Below are 15295 nucleotides of genomic sequence, written 5' to 3'. Positions count from 1 at the left end.
CAAAGCTTTGGGATCAGCAACACCATTTCTGTCCACCCCACCCCTACCCAGAGTCTTGGAGCTGCAATGGATAAGTGAAAAAATACATCACTGACAATGTATCTTCTGCTAGTAAAGAACAAGAGAAGGGAGGAAGGAGAGGAAAGCAGAAGAGAATGGAAATCCAGCTGTGAAGCTATTTACTCTGCTACTGAAAACAAAGCTTTTCCCAGAAGCACCACTTTGTTTGCCTCAGTCAGAATGAACTGGGGTAGCAAAATGTGTGATATAAACTATTTCAGTTATGAAACAGGTTAGAGAGTGCTTATACAAACAGCCTTACGAACACAGACACACCTGTCCATTTTAATTTACAACCTTTTCTAGAACAGTCCCTCATCCTCTTTTTTTTAAAGGAGCTACTAATTTTCTTTCATCGTTCAGACTATGAATTCTCCTGAAACACAAACCACTGCTTTTGTAAACTTTTAGTTCCATTCACAATGCAACATCAATAAAACCCCAGTGAAGTAAAACAGTGCAAACATTTCAATTTCACTAACAATGTAAACAGCATCAAAAAGATTTGGGATCCTGTTCATCTACCTGTGATTTCAGTAGTCAGTGGATGCTCTGTGGCTACAGTTAGAGAAAGGTCTTCCTTCCATTGTTACTGCTATTGCCTTTTGAAGTGAAATAACAGTGGTGCTCTTTGGAATGGCAGCATTTTACAGTAATTTAACTTCCTGCCTAAAGAAGGCAAATTTGCATGAAAATTATCTGGAAAGCACAATCACATACACACAGTTTTTATATATATATATATATATACATACACATATGCTGGCATTTTTAGTACAGGCATGACATACAGCATATCAAAGACCATAGGGATGAAGAACAAATTAGCTGGCAAGATTATTCTCAAAAGTAATTTCATAGAAAAGGAACCATTTCATACAAAAGCCTACCATTATCCTCCAAGCTCTTCTTTGATGAGCAGAGCAGCTGATTTCTACCTTCATTCTTATTTACCTTTCATGAAAGCACCACTGAGGACCTAATGAAGAATGCTGGGTGATTCTGGCATTATTGGATTTTTTGTTATTTATTTATTAGACATGAGAGCTGTTATCAGCAAGCAGCCAGGTGAGTCAAATCAGATAAAGCATTATCTGATTCCTGTGCTGTAAATCAGATTTTAATAGAGAAAAGATCTGTATCCCTTTGGGAATGGAAAGAATATGTTTATAATGTGTTCTGAGTGTGTGCTACACAATAGCAAGTGTGGATAAAAATATTTTCTCTAATCAATTTTCCACTTTCTTCTCCAAGTTCTTTCACCCATAAGATGAAAACTAAAATAAATGAAAATTCTGTTTGTGACAAGTGCTAGCAAATAACTAAGATAAGCTTGCACAAAAGCATGCATACATGCTGCATTCTCAAACAAACACACAAAATATACTGAATTCTGTAATATTAAAAGACATCATTATTTCTCTGCTGGCAGAATCACTTAGAGATTTCAGGTTTATCTAATTCACCCACTGAAATGAGACCTTTGGTAGCCTATTCTTTACCTCAATACAGCCTCTCTCTTCTATGTATTTATCCTTGTCTTTTCCTATTTAGAATCTATGAAGTATCATAACAGCACCTGTAGACTGGACACAGATAATATTTGATTACCTCTTGTAGGTTTTAGAAATTTTAATTGGCAGAGTAACCTAGATATGCTCAGACAGAAATTGGTGTTAAACATTAAAAACCTTGATGAAAAGCCAGGTCTTTCTTGTAATGCAGTGTTATTTGAATTCTGATTTGCTGGAAATTAGTGTTTGCATAAATGAGCGCTCCCCTCCCACTGAATGCATCACTATTTGAACTAAAATTCTGAAATTACTTAGATACATATTCTGAGGGCTCAAAAATTACTTTTTAAAACCAAACTTGTTAGGTCACACCCCATTAATTCATAACAAACTGGAGGAATAGGCCTTTCATGTCATGTTTGGCTTAAAAATTCAATTTATTTTATGATTTACACATGAAAATGAATTTATAACCACAAGAATTTATTCACTGAGCTTTACAAAGGTGTGTGCTCAGAGTGTCAAATGAACAGAAAAGCTCAGCCACTGCCAGCCATCAGCAGCCAGGCTGACATCCATGTCACACTGCAGTATCTATTCTTATTATTCTATTTCTTTTCAGTTGTGCCTTTGCTTTTCCATCCCAATTTACAGAAGGACTAATATTTTTAAAAGTAACTGCAAAACTACAGGCAGCATAGAAGTCCACTAACACAATGGAAGCTAATATCAAACTTAAGCCACCTGAATGCAGATTTTTTATATTATTCCCTAATTTATATAGGGAAATTCCCTATATTTCCCTATTTATTAGGGAAAAAGTCCAACCAAGTCACAACTAACCACATGCTGTATTGGAGCTATTGGTTTCCCTTTTGGGAAATGTAACTGCACTTTAATTTTTTAATCAGTGTCTGAACAAGGACCTTATTAAAAGGTTGTTCTGGATGAGTGAAAAGGTTAGCTCCAGTTACTTGGGCAAGGGAGCAGTTCCAGGTTGCAACGACCTTGATGTCTCAGATAAAACCTCTTCAAGGAGGACCAGACAATTTTTTTGTTTTACATATGTATCTGTGATTAATATGGAGCAATAAATGAAAGAACTACAACCTGGGAGAAACATGAATATTAAGACTGAAAACACAGCCTGTATTGGGATGCAACATACATATTGCTAAGAAAAGCACTGTAAAGGTCTGCTCTCTTTCCTTCTGGAAAGTGACAGCAACAAGGGCAGAGAGAAGCAGAGATGACAGTGTCATGTTAAGATGAAACACGCAGGAAACAGTCACCTAATACTTGTTTTGTCCCCCAGTAAAAGGAAAAAAAAAAGATGAAATGAAGTGTAATAAGAATCCCCATAGGTTCATATCTAGTTATGACCAACATTTAAGAATCTGGTATCTTAACCCAACCCTAGATAGAAAAAATATTTGCTGCCATTGCATCTCCCCCCTGCATCCCCCCCCAGCTGCAAAAGCTGACTTGAGATCCCTCTCTTTAGCTTTAGCACATCAGGCAATCATAATTTAGTAGTAAGAAAGTAACAAAGCCATGTTATTTGTGGGAGCAGACAGACCATATTTAAAATTACCAACTTTCTAATGAGCACTTTGTAAACCTGATGAAATTTATGTCCTTAAGTTGAAAAAAAAAAATCTTGTATCTGAAAAATGGCTTTTTCAACTAATAATGCCAGAAGAAAGGGCCGCAACCTCATTTCATCTACCACATTTTGATCCACACAGCAGCCTTTTGCAATATGACACAGGCTTCTAAGATGCTTCCTTCATTAACATGGGGTTTGAGCTTCTTTCACCTCTCTCTGGAGGGTAGAACATTTTCTGAGAAATTAGTACCTCAGTGCAATGGGACACACAACTTGCTGGAGAGCAGGAGATGAGCAGATGAACATTCAGAATCTTATCTGTCAACTGTATTTTTATGTACACATGAAAATATCCGACTCTTTTTCAAACTAAGAGAAAGTCCCTTACACAATACATTCACCTCTTCCAATCCAGTTTAAAAGGACTGAAACAATGCTAGCCAGACAGCTCTTCATCTGGCAATTCTCCCACAATCCAAAACTAATGTCATATTTATATCTTTTATCATTAATAAGCTACTAATGTCTACCATCACCTTTACTGTACATGCACAAGCTCTCAGTGGAACCAGCAGACATTCTGCTGGCTGGCACAGTGGGTCAATCTCAGATTAACACTTAGCCAGTGAAGGCATTGCACTGCAAACTGTAAGAACAGCATGCCCTTTCTCCATGTGATGGCTCTAAAGCCTGGACATGTCCATCAGACTGTGAGACCAGAGCCTTTCAATTACTGCTTTGCTACCCTTAAGTTTTAATAAATCTTCATTGAAAATATCCCATTACTTTCCTGTGTAAACACATCCCAAATGATTCAGTGTGGGAGGAAGAGGCAGGAAAATAAAGGTTATTGAAATTTTTTTTTGGTCATGAAACCTCCTTTCTCTACAGATAAATGTCCCTGGTTCAAGATCAAACATACACTTTTCCACTTTAAAGTAAGAAAAAGGATCTATTCATTCAGGGCTGAGAAACAGACAATATACATGAAGCAGTTCAGGGGAAGTAAGGTAGCTTTAATAATCTGTGTCACGTTATTATTTGTCTGTTGCATCTTTATGGCTTATAAACAGGCGTTTAGACACTCTTGGCTTCTTCTCCCTGGAGGGCAATGTATCAAGATGGTAATGTATCATGACCTCAACAAATGTTCTGTTTGAAGAGCACAATGACTCCCAAATGGAAGATGTGCTTCTGCCTGTGATATCTCAGGTTTAAAGATTCTTCTCTTGCTTTTCTGTAAAAAACCCTTCATTTCTAGGAAAAAAATGGCCTGGCAGGGATTCAGTGCCAATGCTTCACCTTCCAACTTGTAAGGCCCTTCATCACTGCTGAATCTGCTCTAAATGTAGGGTTAGGAGCCCATGAAAGCCACTGTCCCAGAGGTGTGTCACTTACTGAGGTTCCACTTAAGGCCTGTCGTGGTCACACTCTCGCAGGGGTTCCCGATGGGGATGAGGCCACACCAGGCTCCTTCCAGTCCTGTGTCCACACGCAGCTTGTGCTTACCCTGCAAGACAGAAGTGTTTCTGGAATCAGTGCTTGTCAGGCACCCAAATGACATTTGATCACAGACCTTGGAAATAAAACAGAAAATATTTGGAGACAGGACCTGAATGTTCCCCAAGGGCTCAGGAATATTTGGCTGCAGCAGGAGCTCAGGCCATTGATGTTTACAGAAGAAGGAGAGATGTGTACTTAGGTTCCAAACCTCTGGACTTTCAAAAGTTTGTTCCTAGGCTTTTCTAAGCAGAATCTGGCTTTGCTAATTCTTTCCTGGCATTTTTTGAATAGGCCCTTCTGTCAGAGCTAGGCTCTTTATTCCTGTGAAATGAAGGCATCCTGATCCATTCATTCATTTTTCCTCATCTAAACAGCTGTGTTTCACTTCCTAAACAATGCTAGTCAAAGCACCACTGAAACTCCTCAATCATTTTGACAATATCTGTAAAATTTCATGTACTTCTCCAGGCATGTACTCTTCCCAGAAGGAGAAATAGATGCAGAAACTTTACTAGGTGCTAGAGAAATCAACCTAAATATTTAGAGTAACATGCTTACATGAAGTCATGACAAAAACTGTAATTAAAACATTTTTTTTACATCTAAGATAAATTTAATCTTGTAACTGACAAGTTCATGGGATGCAGGAGAAGCAACAGCTATTATTGATGATATATTTGTGATAAAGCTCTGAATTAGCACTTACAGACCCTGTGTGAACAGCATATGAACAGTTACAAGGAATAGTAGATAGTGAAAATCTTCAACAGAATGAAAAACAAGTGCTGAGTGTTACAGTTCTGGAACAATCTGTGTTCTAAGAAACTAAGAAAGTGTTTATGCAAACTAGCTACAAGAAAGCAGCAAATACAAAGTAGTGACAAGATTAGTGAAGAAATCATCCTCTGTTCTCTTCTACACAGATAATTTATTCTTTCAAATAAGCCTGGGCTTCATGTGGGAGAAGCTAAGATTCTTTGAAACAGAGGATTTTTTTTCATTTTATTTTATTCTCTTGTGGATGCAGGCAAGCAAAACTCTTGAGCACATCTTTTACACACAAATTATTCATCACTATAAATAAAATCAGATATGCCTATTTATGAATATACCAAAATAAAAGGACTCTGAAATCCTGCGACTATTCCATGAATACTTTGTTACGCAAGAAACCAAGGTTTTATACCAAAAGAAATAAAGAACAGTTGAACCATAAAAAGTAAATGTCCCAAACAGCAAAAACAGTGTCTCACAAATTTTTTTAAGAGAATATATTTAAGCTTTTTTCTCATGCCCTGTCCTATCATATGCTCATTTCACATGCTCTTGCAAATACAAAGTCACTAGTTACAAAGTCAAAACGGTAGGTGAAATATTGCTGAGACACTGATGTCTGAGGCATTCAACAGCTTCTCCTGTTAATGCCAAATGCATTATGAAGAAACAACTTCAGTACATGTCATGCTCTCAGTTAACAAATGAACCTTGGAAAAGCTGTCAATTAGGGAATATCAGATTGCATAGCTTAAGCCTATTTGATTGTTTGCAGAGCAACAAGAAAACCAATCCAGTATTATCTGTCTTCTCAGGGTGTCCAGCTTCATGTGGTGATGAGCCATGTACATCTGTAGTGGTTGTGAATGCCTGCCTGCCAAATTCAGAGGTGTAACAAATTCAGGCTTGATAAGCTTTTAGCTACGTGATATGCCATGCCACTTCTGTCTCACGGCATGGAGGGAGTAGGAAAGGAAGAAAAGAGCTACCAGTATGAGATCTCTCATTATGCAATTACAGATATTGTTGATGATGAAGCTGATGATGAAGGAGAGATGAAGGGGTGGGACTGCCTGATCCCAATGAATGCACATATTGTTGCTCAGAGCTACTGAAGGAGAGAAGCAACTCAATATATTAATCAATTAGTAAAGGAATATGAAAAGCAGATGAGAAAGTAGCTGGTCCCACAGAGAATCTGATTAAGCTAAATATTCTCTAAGTTTGTGTCTAACTACTTTCAGGTTTGCATTTCCAATTTTATGACATTCTGGCCCAGCTGAAGATAGGGAATCAATTCAGTAGAAATTTATGCAGAAAGCTGCCTTCCTGTGCTCATGAAATAAATCTTGAGCCAATCTTGAGCCAATACCAGAGGCTCACCAATATCTAAGCTTTTATCAGGAGTCTTTCAATGTCTGGTACTAACCTAAAATCCCAGTTAACATGTTCCAGTGATTATGTGAGAATATTGACTTTCTTCCCTAAAAGGACATTTTCCAGCACTCAGTTGTTAAGAGAAATTTCAAACTGGGAGCCCAAAGGGCTAAACCCAAGCCAGAAAGTAAACAGGAATATTGAAATGCCAATTAATTTTTTTTGAAAACCCTCTCAACTGTCAGGCCAAACTTATGTTTTAGGGATTGATTCAATAATATTACAGAAGTCAGTTTTTAAAGCTTTTCTTTAAATAAATCAATAAGGGATCTTAATATTACTGGGGATAGTGGGAGCAGAAAAGGGGAATGAATGTTGGGAAAAAACAAACAAACAAATTACAAATAACTCACTCATTTTTGCCAAAAAAGGTTAAACAGCCAATGCATTTGTACAGTAAAGCTCTAAATTCAAAGCCCTATTAACCTGCCATGAGAGAAATTCAGTTTCCAAGATTTTGTCCAATTTTTAGATTACAGATCTTTCAACTAAGCAAGATGGAACTGATATTTGCAGGAGGAAGGGAGGATCAGAGCTTGTAATTTGCAAATACAAGTAATAATTTGTTCTATTTAAGTCTGTGTGATTAAAGGAACAATTATATACTGTCACATAAAATATCAAACTGTTTTCAGTTTCTGCATAACTCAAATTTCCAAAATTAGGTTTAAAAAGAAAACTGAACTTCGACTAAATAAATCTCTCCTTATATATTTTTTGCCTTTGTAGGAGGTAACTGAAATATTTTCACATTTAACTTAAGAATCAAATATTACCATGTTTGAATGTTCCTGGTGATGAAAGAATGGAAACTAATACAGCTGCATTGATTTTTATCTTATTAAGTCAGTTTTGAAAAACATTGATCAATCTTCAGCATTGATTTTTTTCCTTCATTTTGTCTTTGATGCTGGAAAATAAGATCAATTTCTGAGTTCAGCAATAAGAAGAAAATGTCAGAAGATATTTTAAAGAATGCTTCATCCACATACGTTAAAGTTTTGTTTTTGATTGTAATGTCTTGTGTTATAAGAAAGCATTTAAGAAGTAGTGGCTAAATACACACCCACTCCAACACTCTCTTTGCTGAGGAAAGACCTAAAGCCATAATTGTTATTTGCCACATCTAACTGAAATGAATAGAAGTCTGATTGCCGGGAACTCATACACCTAGCCCCATTCAAGGCTGTGAGATGCTAAAATAGTTAGCCAAAAATCTGCAAGCTGAAAGCACACAAACAGCATCAAGACAAAAGTGATAGCTTCTCTGTGTGCATGGATACCCCAGTACAGAGAAAATTACTTCTCCAAGTGCTTTTCGGACCATCTTGAATAAATGTGTTGCAGTAAATGTACACTCTAAAATAGATATCAAGAAACAAAATATTATGAAAGAGAGACAGAATGGGGACTAATCTTCTGTAATTCATTCTGAAGGGATCCAAAGGAGGGAAAGTTGGAACTTGTCACAATGAAACTGAACACTGAGGAGAGACACCAGGTCAATTAACCAGATGCTGGGGAAGGATAAAGAATTAAAACTAACCTTTGAAAAACAAATTAAGCAATAGATAGTAAGCAGATCTTGGGAACTGCTGAAAAACTAGGACAGGTGAAAGGTAATGGGGTAGGAAAAGGAATGAGTTACCAGATTAGAGGACAAAGCAAATTTATTCTGATTTTTAGGCTGCCCTGATAATTTGCCCACTATAAAGAATTCTACTGAATAACTTATTTAATAGAAATCACTGATTTTATAAAAGGTGTATTTTCACCCATGCTTGCTGTGAGATCTGGTACTATAGAGAAAGAGGATTTCTTGAGATCTGGCCAGTGCTCTATGATACCTCCTCTGCTAGTGAGATCTTGTTTTCCATGATCTTCTGATAAAACATCTTTTTAATACCAGCTTTATTTCTGTGATTACTCCATAGATGGCAGCATACACTTGAAAGCAACAACAGCAGCAAAAAACTAAATACAGATGTCATAGTGTTACCCAGGGAAAAGGCAAAAACCACAATCTGTTTTAGTACAAAAACATCTGGTGCAAAAAATGGTATATAGATAAAAGACTTGGGGACTGGGTGGATATCAACACAATCACCAAAGACTGCAGCAGAGGGGAGGAAGAGGAAAGGAGCAAGGATGAAACAAAGCTAAGAACATTTATGTTTAAAATCAAACATCATGACTGGCAATAAAGTAAAAACAAAGTTCCAAAAATATTTCTACTAATCATTAGTTGTGTAAGAGCTTGACTTAACGATAATAAAAGCTTTTAGGCTGAGATTTTGAGCAAGATAAATACAGCCAATTTTTCTGAAAGGATGTACTTAAGAAGAGCCATTTTGTTATAACCCTAAAATATCATCAATTGTCTTTTCACACAAATACACACAGTGCCAAGTTGCTATTATGTGAATGCTATTCAGAGAACATTTTCTGAGCCAACCAGGCTTTTTGTTACTGTTGAAAATAAAAGTATCCACAGTTCCAGCAAAACCTCGGAAGTCTAAAAGCTCTCGTATGTCATATCAATGACTGCTTAGACACTTAGAGAAAAAACAGCAAATTTAGTATACTTCAAAATAATACTGAAAACTGTTGGACCCAATCCTGCCAATCCCTACAACCAAAGTTTGTACTGTTCCTGTACTGAAATGGATAGACTTCAGCATATCAGTTATTTGCAAGACAGAGCCCTACCAAGGCTACCCTTCAAGAGGAGTGCTTAATAAAAAAATGACTTTATAGTGAATAAAATCCCAGGCAGGAAAGACAGAATATATTATAATCATTATTAGACCCAATTAATGAACACATCTGCTTCAAACCAATTTATGATAAGGGTACAGAAAGAAATCCCTGTGGAGGTGAGTGCCAGTAAACTAAAAAAGGTACTATACCCTGAGGTTATACATCTAAATGGTTGCTACTGTATATCTAATGTCCAAATTATCCACAGAAAGCAAATGATTCCAGAATTTCACACATTCACATATGAACATTGTCTACAGTCCTAGCACAAGCATGCAAATAAAGGGATGAAAACATTTTTTCAACCTAAAAAGATACATGGGAATAAAAAAGCTACTTTAAAAGGGAGTTTCATTAGTTTAATTTCTTTTCACAGACATATCTTCAAGATTGACAAATGTCATAAATACTCATTCTAGTTCTACTCTGAACACCACCAAAAAGAGAAACTAATTCTGTTGAAACTTCCCACTTGCAAATGAGATTCCACAAAATTTTCTCCAGTTTTCCACACATCAGTGCAAAATACACTACAAATACAGAGTGAAACTACAATAGTCAAGAATTCATCGGTCCTTTTCTAAATTCAAGCAAGCCTTAGACTGGCCCAGTGTGACATTTTATCCTTGAGCTTGTGCATTTGATGCCCTATCCTCAGCAGGCTCATCATTATAGGTTTAATTAGCATTTTTAGTGATGCCTTAAAAAAACCAGAACCATTTTCTTTATATCCATTTATGAGACTACTGAGTATAATAGATTGCAGATAAGAGTGAAAAGTAGACAAGCTGCTGAAGATTTCATATTGCCTGTATAATTATTATGCAATATTGCAGTTAAATTGTCAGCCTAGAGGGGTCTTTACTAAGGGTACGAATACCCAGCAATTCCTAAGTGATAAAAAATACAGCATAATCTTTCTCATTATCCATCAGTTCATAATAAATTTAGTGTCACTGCCCTTTCTTTTTGTGCATTTCCACTGGAGAAGAGTCTATAGGATCCCTTCTATCTAGATTATATTCTCTTATTTTCCTGGGTATTAGAGAAGTGTGGGAGTTAATTTAAAAGACAGGGTAATGTTCACCTAAATTGTGGCAAGAAACAATTTCTTCTTCATAGCACTGAATCACTGAATGTTGGTGGAAGGCACCTCTATGCTATGTAAGAATATACAAAATTCAAATCTGTTTATCTGTTCCCAGGAGTCTTCCCAGACAAACTGGCAAATCTCCATAGCTCTTCTACTTCAAACACTCACTTGGAGATCTTCTGTACTGCATAAGTAAGAAGAATGATCAACAGGCTGCTGGTTAACACCTTCTTTTAGTTTCTTGTACTCCTCAGTCTTGTACTTCTCAATCCCTATGATGCCATTGCTTTTTTACGTGTTACACAATGGCAGCAAATCATGAGCCCACAAATCCTCTCATATACCACCGTCCTTTTAGTAGAACTGGCTTCATATTTGGAGGTTTCATGCTAGGATTAGGGGCTTCATAAAAGCCTGGCCTCTGTAATTCTGTGCAACTCAGCGCAAACAAACTGATAAGCAGAATTCTTTCATTGAGTGGGGGAATCTCACAAACACTCTTTTCTCTCTTTCATTTCTGACTGTAACTTTCATATACTGCTAGGAAAGAATGACAGAGGCTTGAAGTGGCAAAGAATGAACTTTGGAGAAATTTTACACTTTGTCTTGGTCTCTGCTACTGGAAGAAATAATTTCCTGTTATACAGATATTCATTGACCTAGGATAAGAAACCATATCTACTTTCATTAGACAGGAAAATAGCTTCTGCTTTATAGCAGCAGGCTTTGAAGACATGTTATGCCCCAGATTTGGTGCTAGCAATGACTGACTGCTCCTTTCTACAATAACTGATTGACTGACTACTTTCTACACCTGCAAAATTCAAAGACGTTGCTCAGGTCAGGAAAAACAAATATAATTAAAGAAACTTCAAACTGGCCATTCAAATACATAATTTTTTCTCCTCTCTTTCCCCCCCCCCATTTTCCCCTTTTTCTTGTACAGATCAGTAGTCAATTGGAGATTACAGTTCTCACAAAAATCCATTATTTTTTTGGAGGACATGGTCGAACAGAATATTGTACTGCCCAGAACTCCATTTTTCTCCTTTAAGAGACACACTTGGAGAGGGGTGGGAAGTTTATTTGCAACAGCCTCTTTGTAATGAATATAGCTCCAGTTCCTTTGCGCTTCAGTACAGATCTATCCACGTCATTGCTGTCATCAGTGACAGATTTGGCACTCAGAATACAGAGAAATATTCACAAGCACACTAAAATCATTCAAAGTAGGCCAACCTGAGTCCTAAATATTTGACAGTGATTTCTTACCATAAACAAATACAGTAAGCCTGACATCTTTTTCAAAGAAATTTGCATGCTGAATGCATCTTTCCAGCACCCCATATGTCATGACAGCTATAACTCTTAGGGAGCATCCCCAAAGAATTAAAGCTTCATTTAAAATACTAAAAAGTAGAAGAAATTGTATTGCATAGCAGACAATGAAAGAAGAAAATACTTGTGTGTCATTTACCTTCTGCCTTCCTTAGACTTGTGTGGAGGACCTCTTATATCCCCCAAATGAGTATTCAAAATCATCAATATGCTGATAGCATACTCAGCCTTAGCATGAAATGGTAAAGTAATAAACCTTTGGTGCAATGAGAGAAAAAGGTCAACAGAGTTGCCAACCTGGATTTTAAGAGAACAAAATTTAGCTACTCAAGGAGCAATGTCCCCTGAGAATCAGCTTTTGAGGGCTCAGGGGTTAAAAAATGTTGATCATTTGTGGACACTGACACAGTAAAAGGATCAATTCTACTGGCCAAATGTTTGCAAATCTATGGGGCCTGACGAGACTAATCCTGGAGTACTGAAGGAGCCAGCAGATATTACAGCAGGACCCTTCTGAATCATCTACCAAAGATCTTGGGAGGCTGGTTATGTACCCACTGACTGGAAACCAGCCAGTGCTCTTCTAATTTACAAGTCGGACTCGAAGGAAGCTCCAAGAAACTACAGATCTGTTAGACTAACCTCAGTACCTGGAAGAATTATGGAGAAGATCCTACTGGGTGCTATTGTTTAAAAGACATTCCAATCATCAGGCCCAGTCAACATGAGTTCACAAAGGGAAGGTCCTGTCCAATTTGATATCCTTCTATGATAAGGTTACCTGCCTGGTGGATAAAGGGAAGGGAGTAGATGTAGTTCTGCTGGATTTTAGAAAGGCTTTTGCTACTGTTCCTCCCAGCATCCTTCTGGATAAGCTGTCCAGATGAGATGAGCAGGTACATGGGGCAAAGGGTGAAGAACTGGTGAAGGGCAGGACTCAAAGGGTGGTGGTGAATGGGGCTACATCTGGCCAGTGACCAGGGCTGTTCCTCAGGGCTCAATCCTAGGGCCAGTTCTGTTCAATCTTTGTATCGATGACCTGGATGCAGGAGCTGAATGCACAGTCAGTAAGTCTGCAGATGAAAGCAACCTGGGAGGTGCTGTTGGCTGTCTCAGGGGACAAGAGGCCTTGCAGGGGTGTCTGGATAGACTGGAGCATTGTGCAGTCATCAGTGGCATGAAACTGAACAAGTTCAAATGCCGAATTCTGCACCTGGGGTGGAGTAACGCTGCGCATGAGACTAAACTGGGAGAGAAGTTGCTGGAGAGCAGTCCTGCAGAAAGGGGTCTGGAGGTGCTGGTTGACAGGAGGCTCAACAGGAGTCAGCAGTGTGTGTGCCCTGCCTGGCAGCCAGGAGAGCAAACCTCATCCTGGGGTGCATCAAACACAGCTTCACCAGCCAGTCAAAAGAAGTGATTGGATAATCACCTCTGTATTTAGTGCTAGTGCTGCCTCACCTTGAGTACTGTGTGTAGTTCAATTGAAGAAGGATGTGAAGATACTTAAATGTGTCCAAAGGAGGGCACCAAGCTGGTGAAGGGGCCAGCAGGCATGTTCTTGAGGACTCTGTAATAGTCCTAGTTTGGAGAGGAGGAGGCCAAGGGGCAACCTCACTGCTCCCCACAGCTTCTGGAAGAGAGGAAGAGGAAAGGGATGTGCTGAGATCTTCTCCCTGGTACCCAGTGCTAGGACATGTGGGAATGGCTAAAAGCTGCATCCAGCAGGGAAGGTTCAGACTTGACAAGAGCAAACATTTTCCTTATCCAAAAAGGGTGGTGAAACCCTGGAACAGACTTCCAAGAGAGGTGGCCTATGCCTGTGCCTGTCAGTGTTAAAGAAGCATTTGGACAACACGCTTAAAGCCATGCTTTAACTTTTGGTTAGTCCTGAAGTGGTCAGTAGTTGGACTAGGTGCTTGTTGTGGGTCCCTTCCAGCTGACCTATTCTATAGTATTCTATGACTTTCTTTCAATTTACTGTCTGGGAACAAAAATAGAACTTGAACCCAAGAAACAGGGACCACAGCGGAACAAATATATACCAAATACAGAGTAGTATAATGCAAGATGAAAAACATTGACATAAAAAACCTAAAGTAAGGCTCAACAGAATGACAGATTGCTGTTAAAACTATACATGGCTCACTCTCACAAAAGCAGAAAGGTTGGAACAAGTAATACTGCCTATTCAGACCCTTTGACTCACACATATTGCATTTTCCGTACATTAAAACATTTCAGTCTCTTTCACACAATAGAAAGTGAGGATGCATCTTCTGAGAAAGGAACTGAACCCTCCCATAAAACAGAAACTTGCTAGGTCAAACCTGTTTGTAGGCTTTATTGATGAGAGGGAAGAATAAAATACTTACATCAGAAAAGTATCAAAAAGTAACAAAAACAATCAAGAAAGAAAACATAGCCCAATACTTGAAAAACCTAGAAGCTAAACCATCAATTTCAATTTATTTAAAATAGTTATAAACTTAGTACATTATCAAGGATTGATTAAGGAATTAGGTGCATTACTCTTGCATACTGGATTTCTTGCCTTCCTGAACTTCTACATTTCCCTCTGGGAAAGCATGTGACTTCATGGCCCCTCCCGCTCCATGAAATGAGATGCTGTTGGGTTAGTACTGGGAGAAAATTGCAATCAAGACATCTAAGATTTCAGAATAAAACCCTATTGCTTGCCTGTATTGGTTTAGCATGGCCAAGCTTTGGTAGCAGGGGGCTACAGGGGCAGCTTCTGTGAGGAGCTGCTGGAAGCTTCCTCAATGTCTGGCAGAGCCAATCCCAGGCAGCTCCAAAAATGGACATGCTTCTGGGCAGGGCTGCCAATTAGAAATGGTGGCACAAGAAAGTCTCCCCAGAGCCTTCTGCAGGGAGGGCTGAACAACCCAAGCTCTTAGCCTTTTTCATAGAATACATACACAGAAAGCCATTCAGCTTAATATGATCTGAAAATGTCTAATGAGGAAGAAAGTTTTGAACTAGAACTTTTCTCCCCAGAGCACTTGAACCCTATATTTCTTTTAAATTAATAGAGAACTAAATCACAACTGATTTTGTGAGGACTGCATAAAATAACAGCCCTGAGAAATCAAAAAAAAAGTTAATCTCAAGTTTTTCTTGACTTATACTTTCAGAAGATTGGGTTTAAATTTATCTGGAATATATTGCAACCTGGACTTGATCGATGGA

At 38.1% G+C, this 15295-nt stretch overlaps 1 protein-coding gene across 6 annotated transcripts in view; it reads right to left on the bottom strand.

Moving 5' to 3' along the window:
• TPK1 (thiamin pyrophosphokinase 1) overlaps positions 1-15295 on the bottom strand; it is a 301751-nt gene that overhangs the window by 66132 nt on the left and 220324 nt on the right. For all 6 annotated transcript variants that reach the window (XM_085051533.1, XM_085051531.1, XM_085051528.1 and 3 more), the window contains one exon: positions 4582-4693. In XM_085051533.1, coding sequence (XP_084907659.1) covers positions 4582-4693 — 112 coding nt within the window. The remainder of the gene's footprint in view (positions 1-4581; positions 4694-15295) is intronic.

The sequence above is a fragment of the Lichenostomus cassidix genome, chromosome 2 (genome assembly GCF_008360975.1).
Source record: "Lichenostomus cassidix isolate B80296 chromosome 2, HeHo_3.0, whole genome shotgun sequence".
NCBI lineage: Eukaryota > Metazoa > Chordata > Aves > Passeriformes > Meliphagidae > Lichenostomus > Lichenostomus cassidix.
The sequence above is the reverse complement of the archived record's forward strand: the minus strand, read 5'-3'. Positions and strand labels throughout refer to the sequence as shown.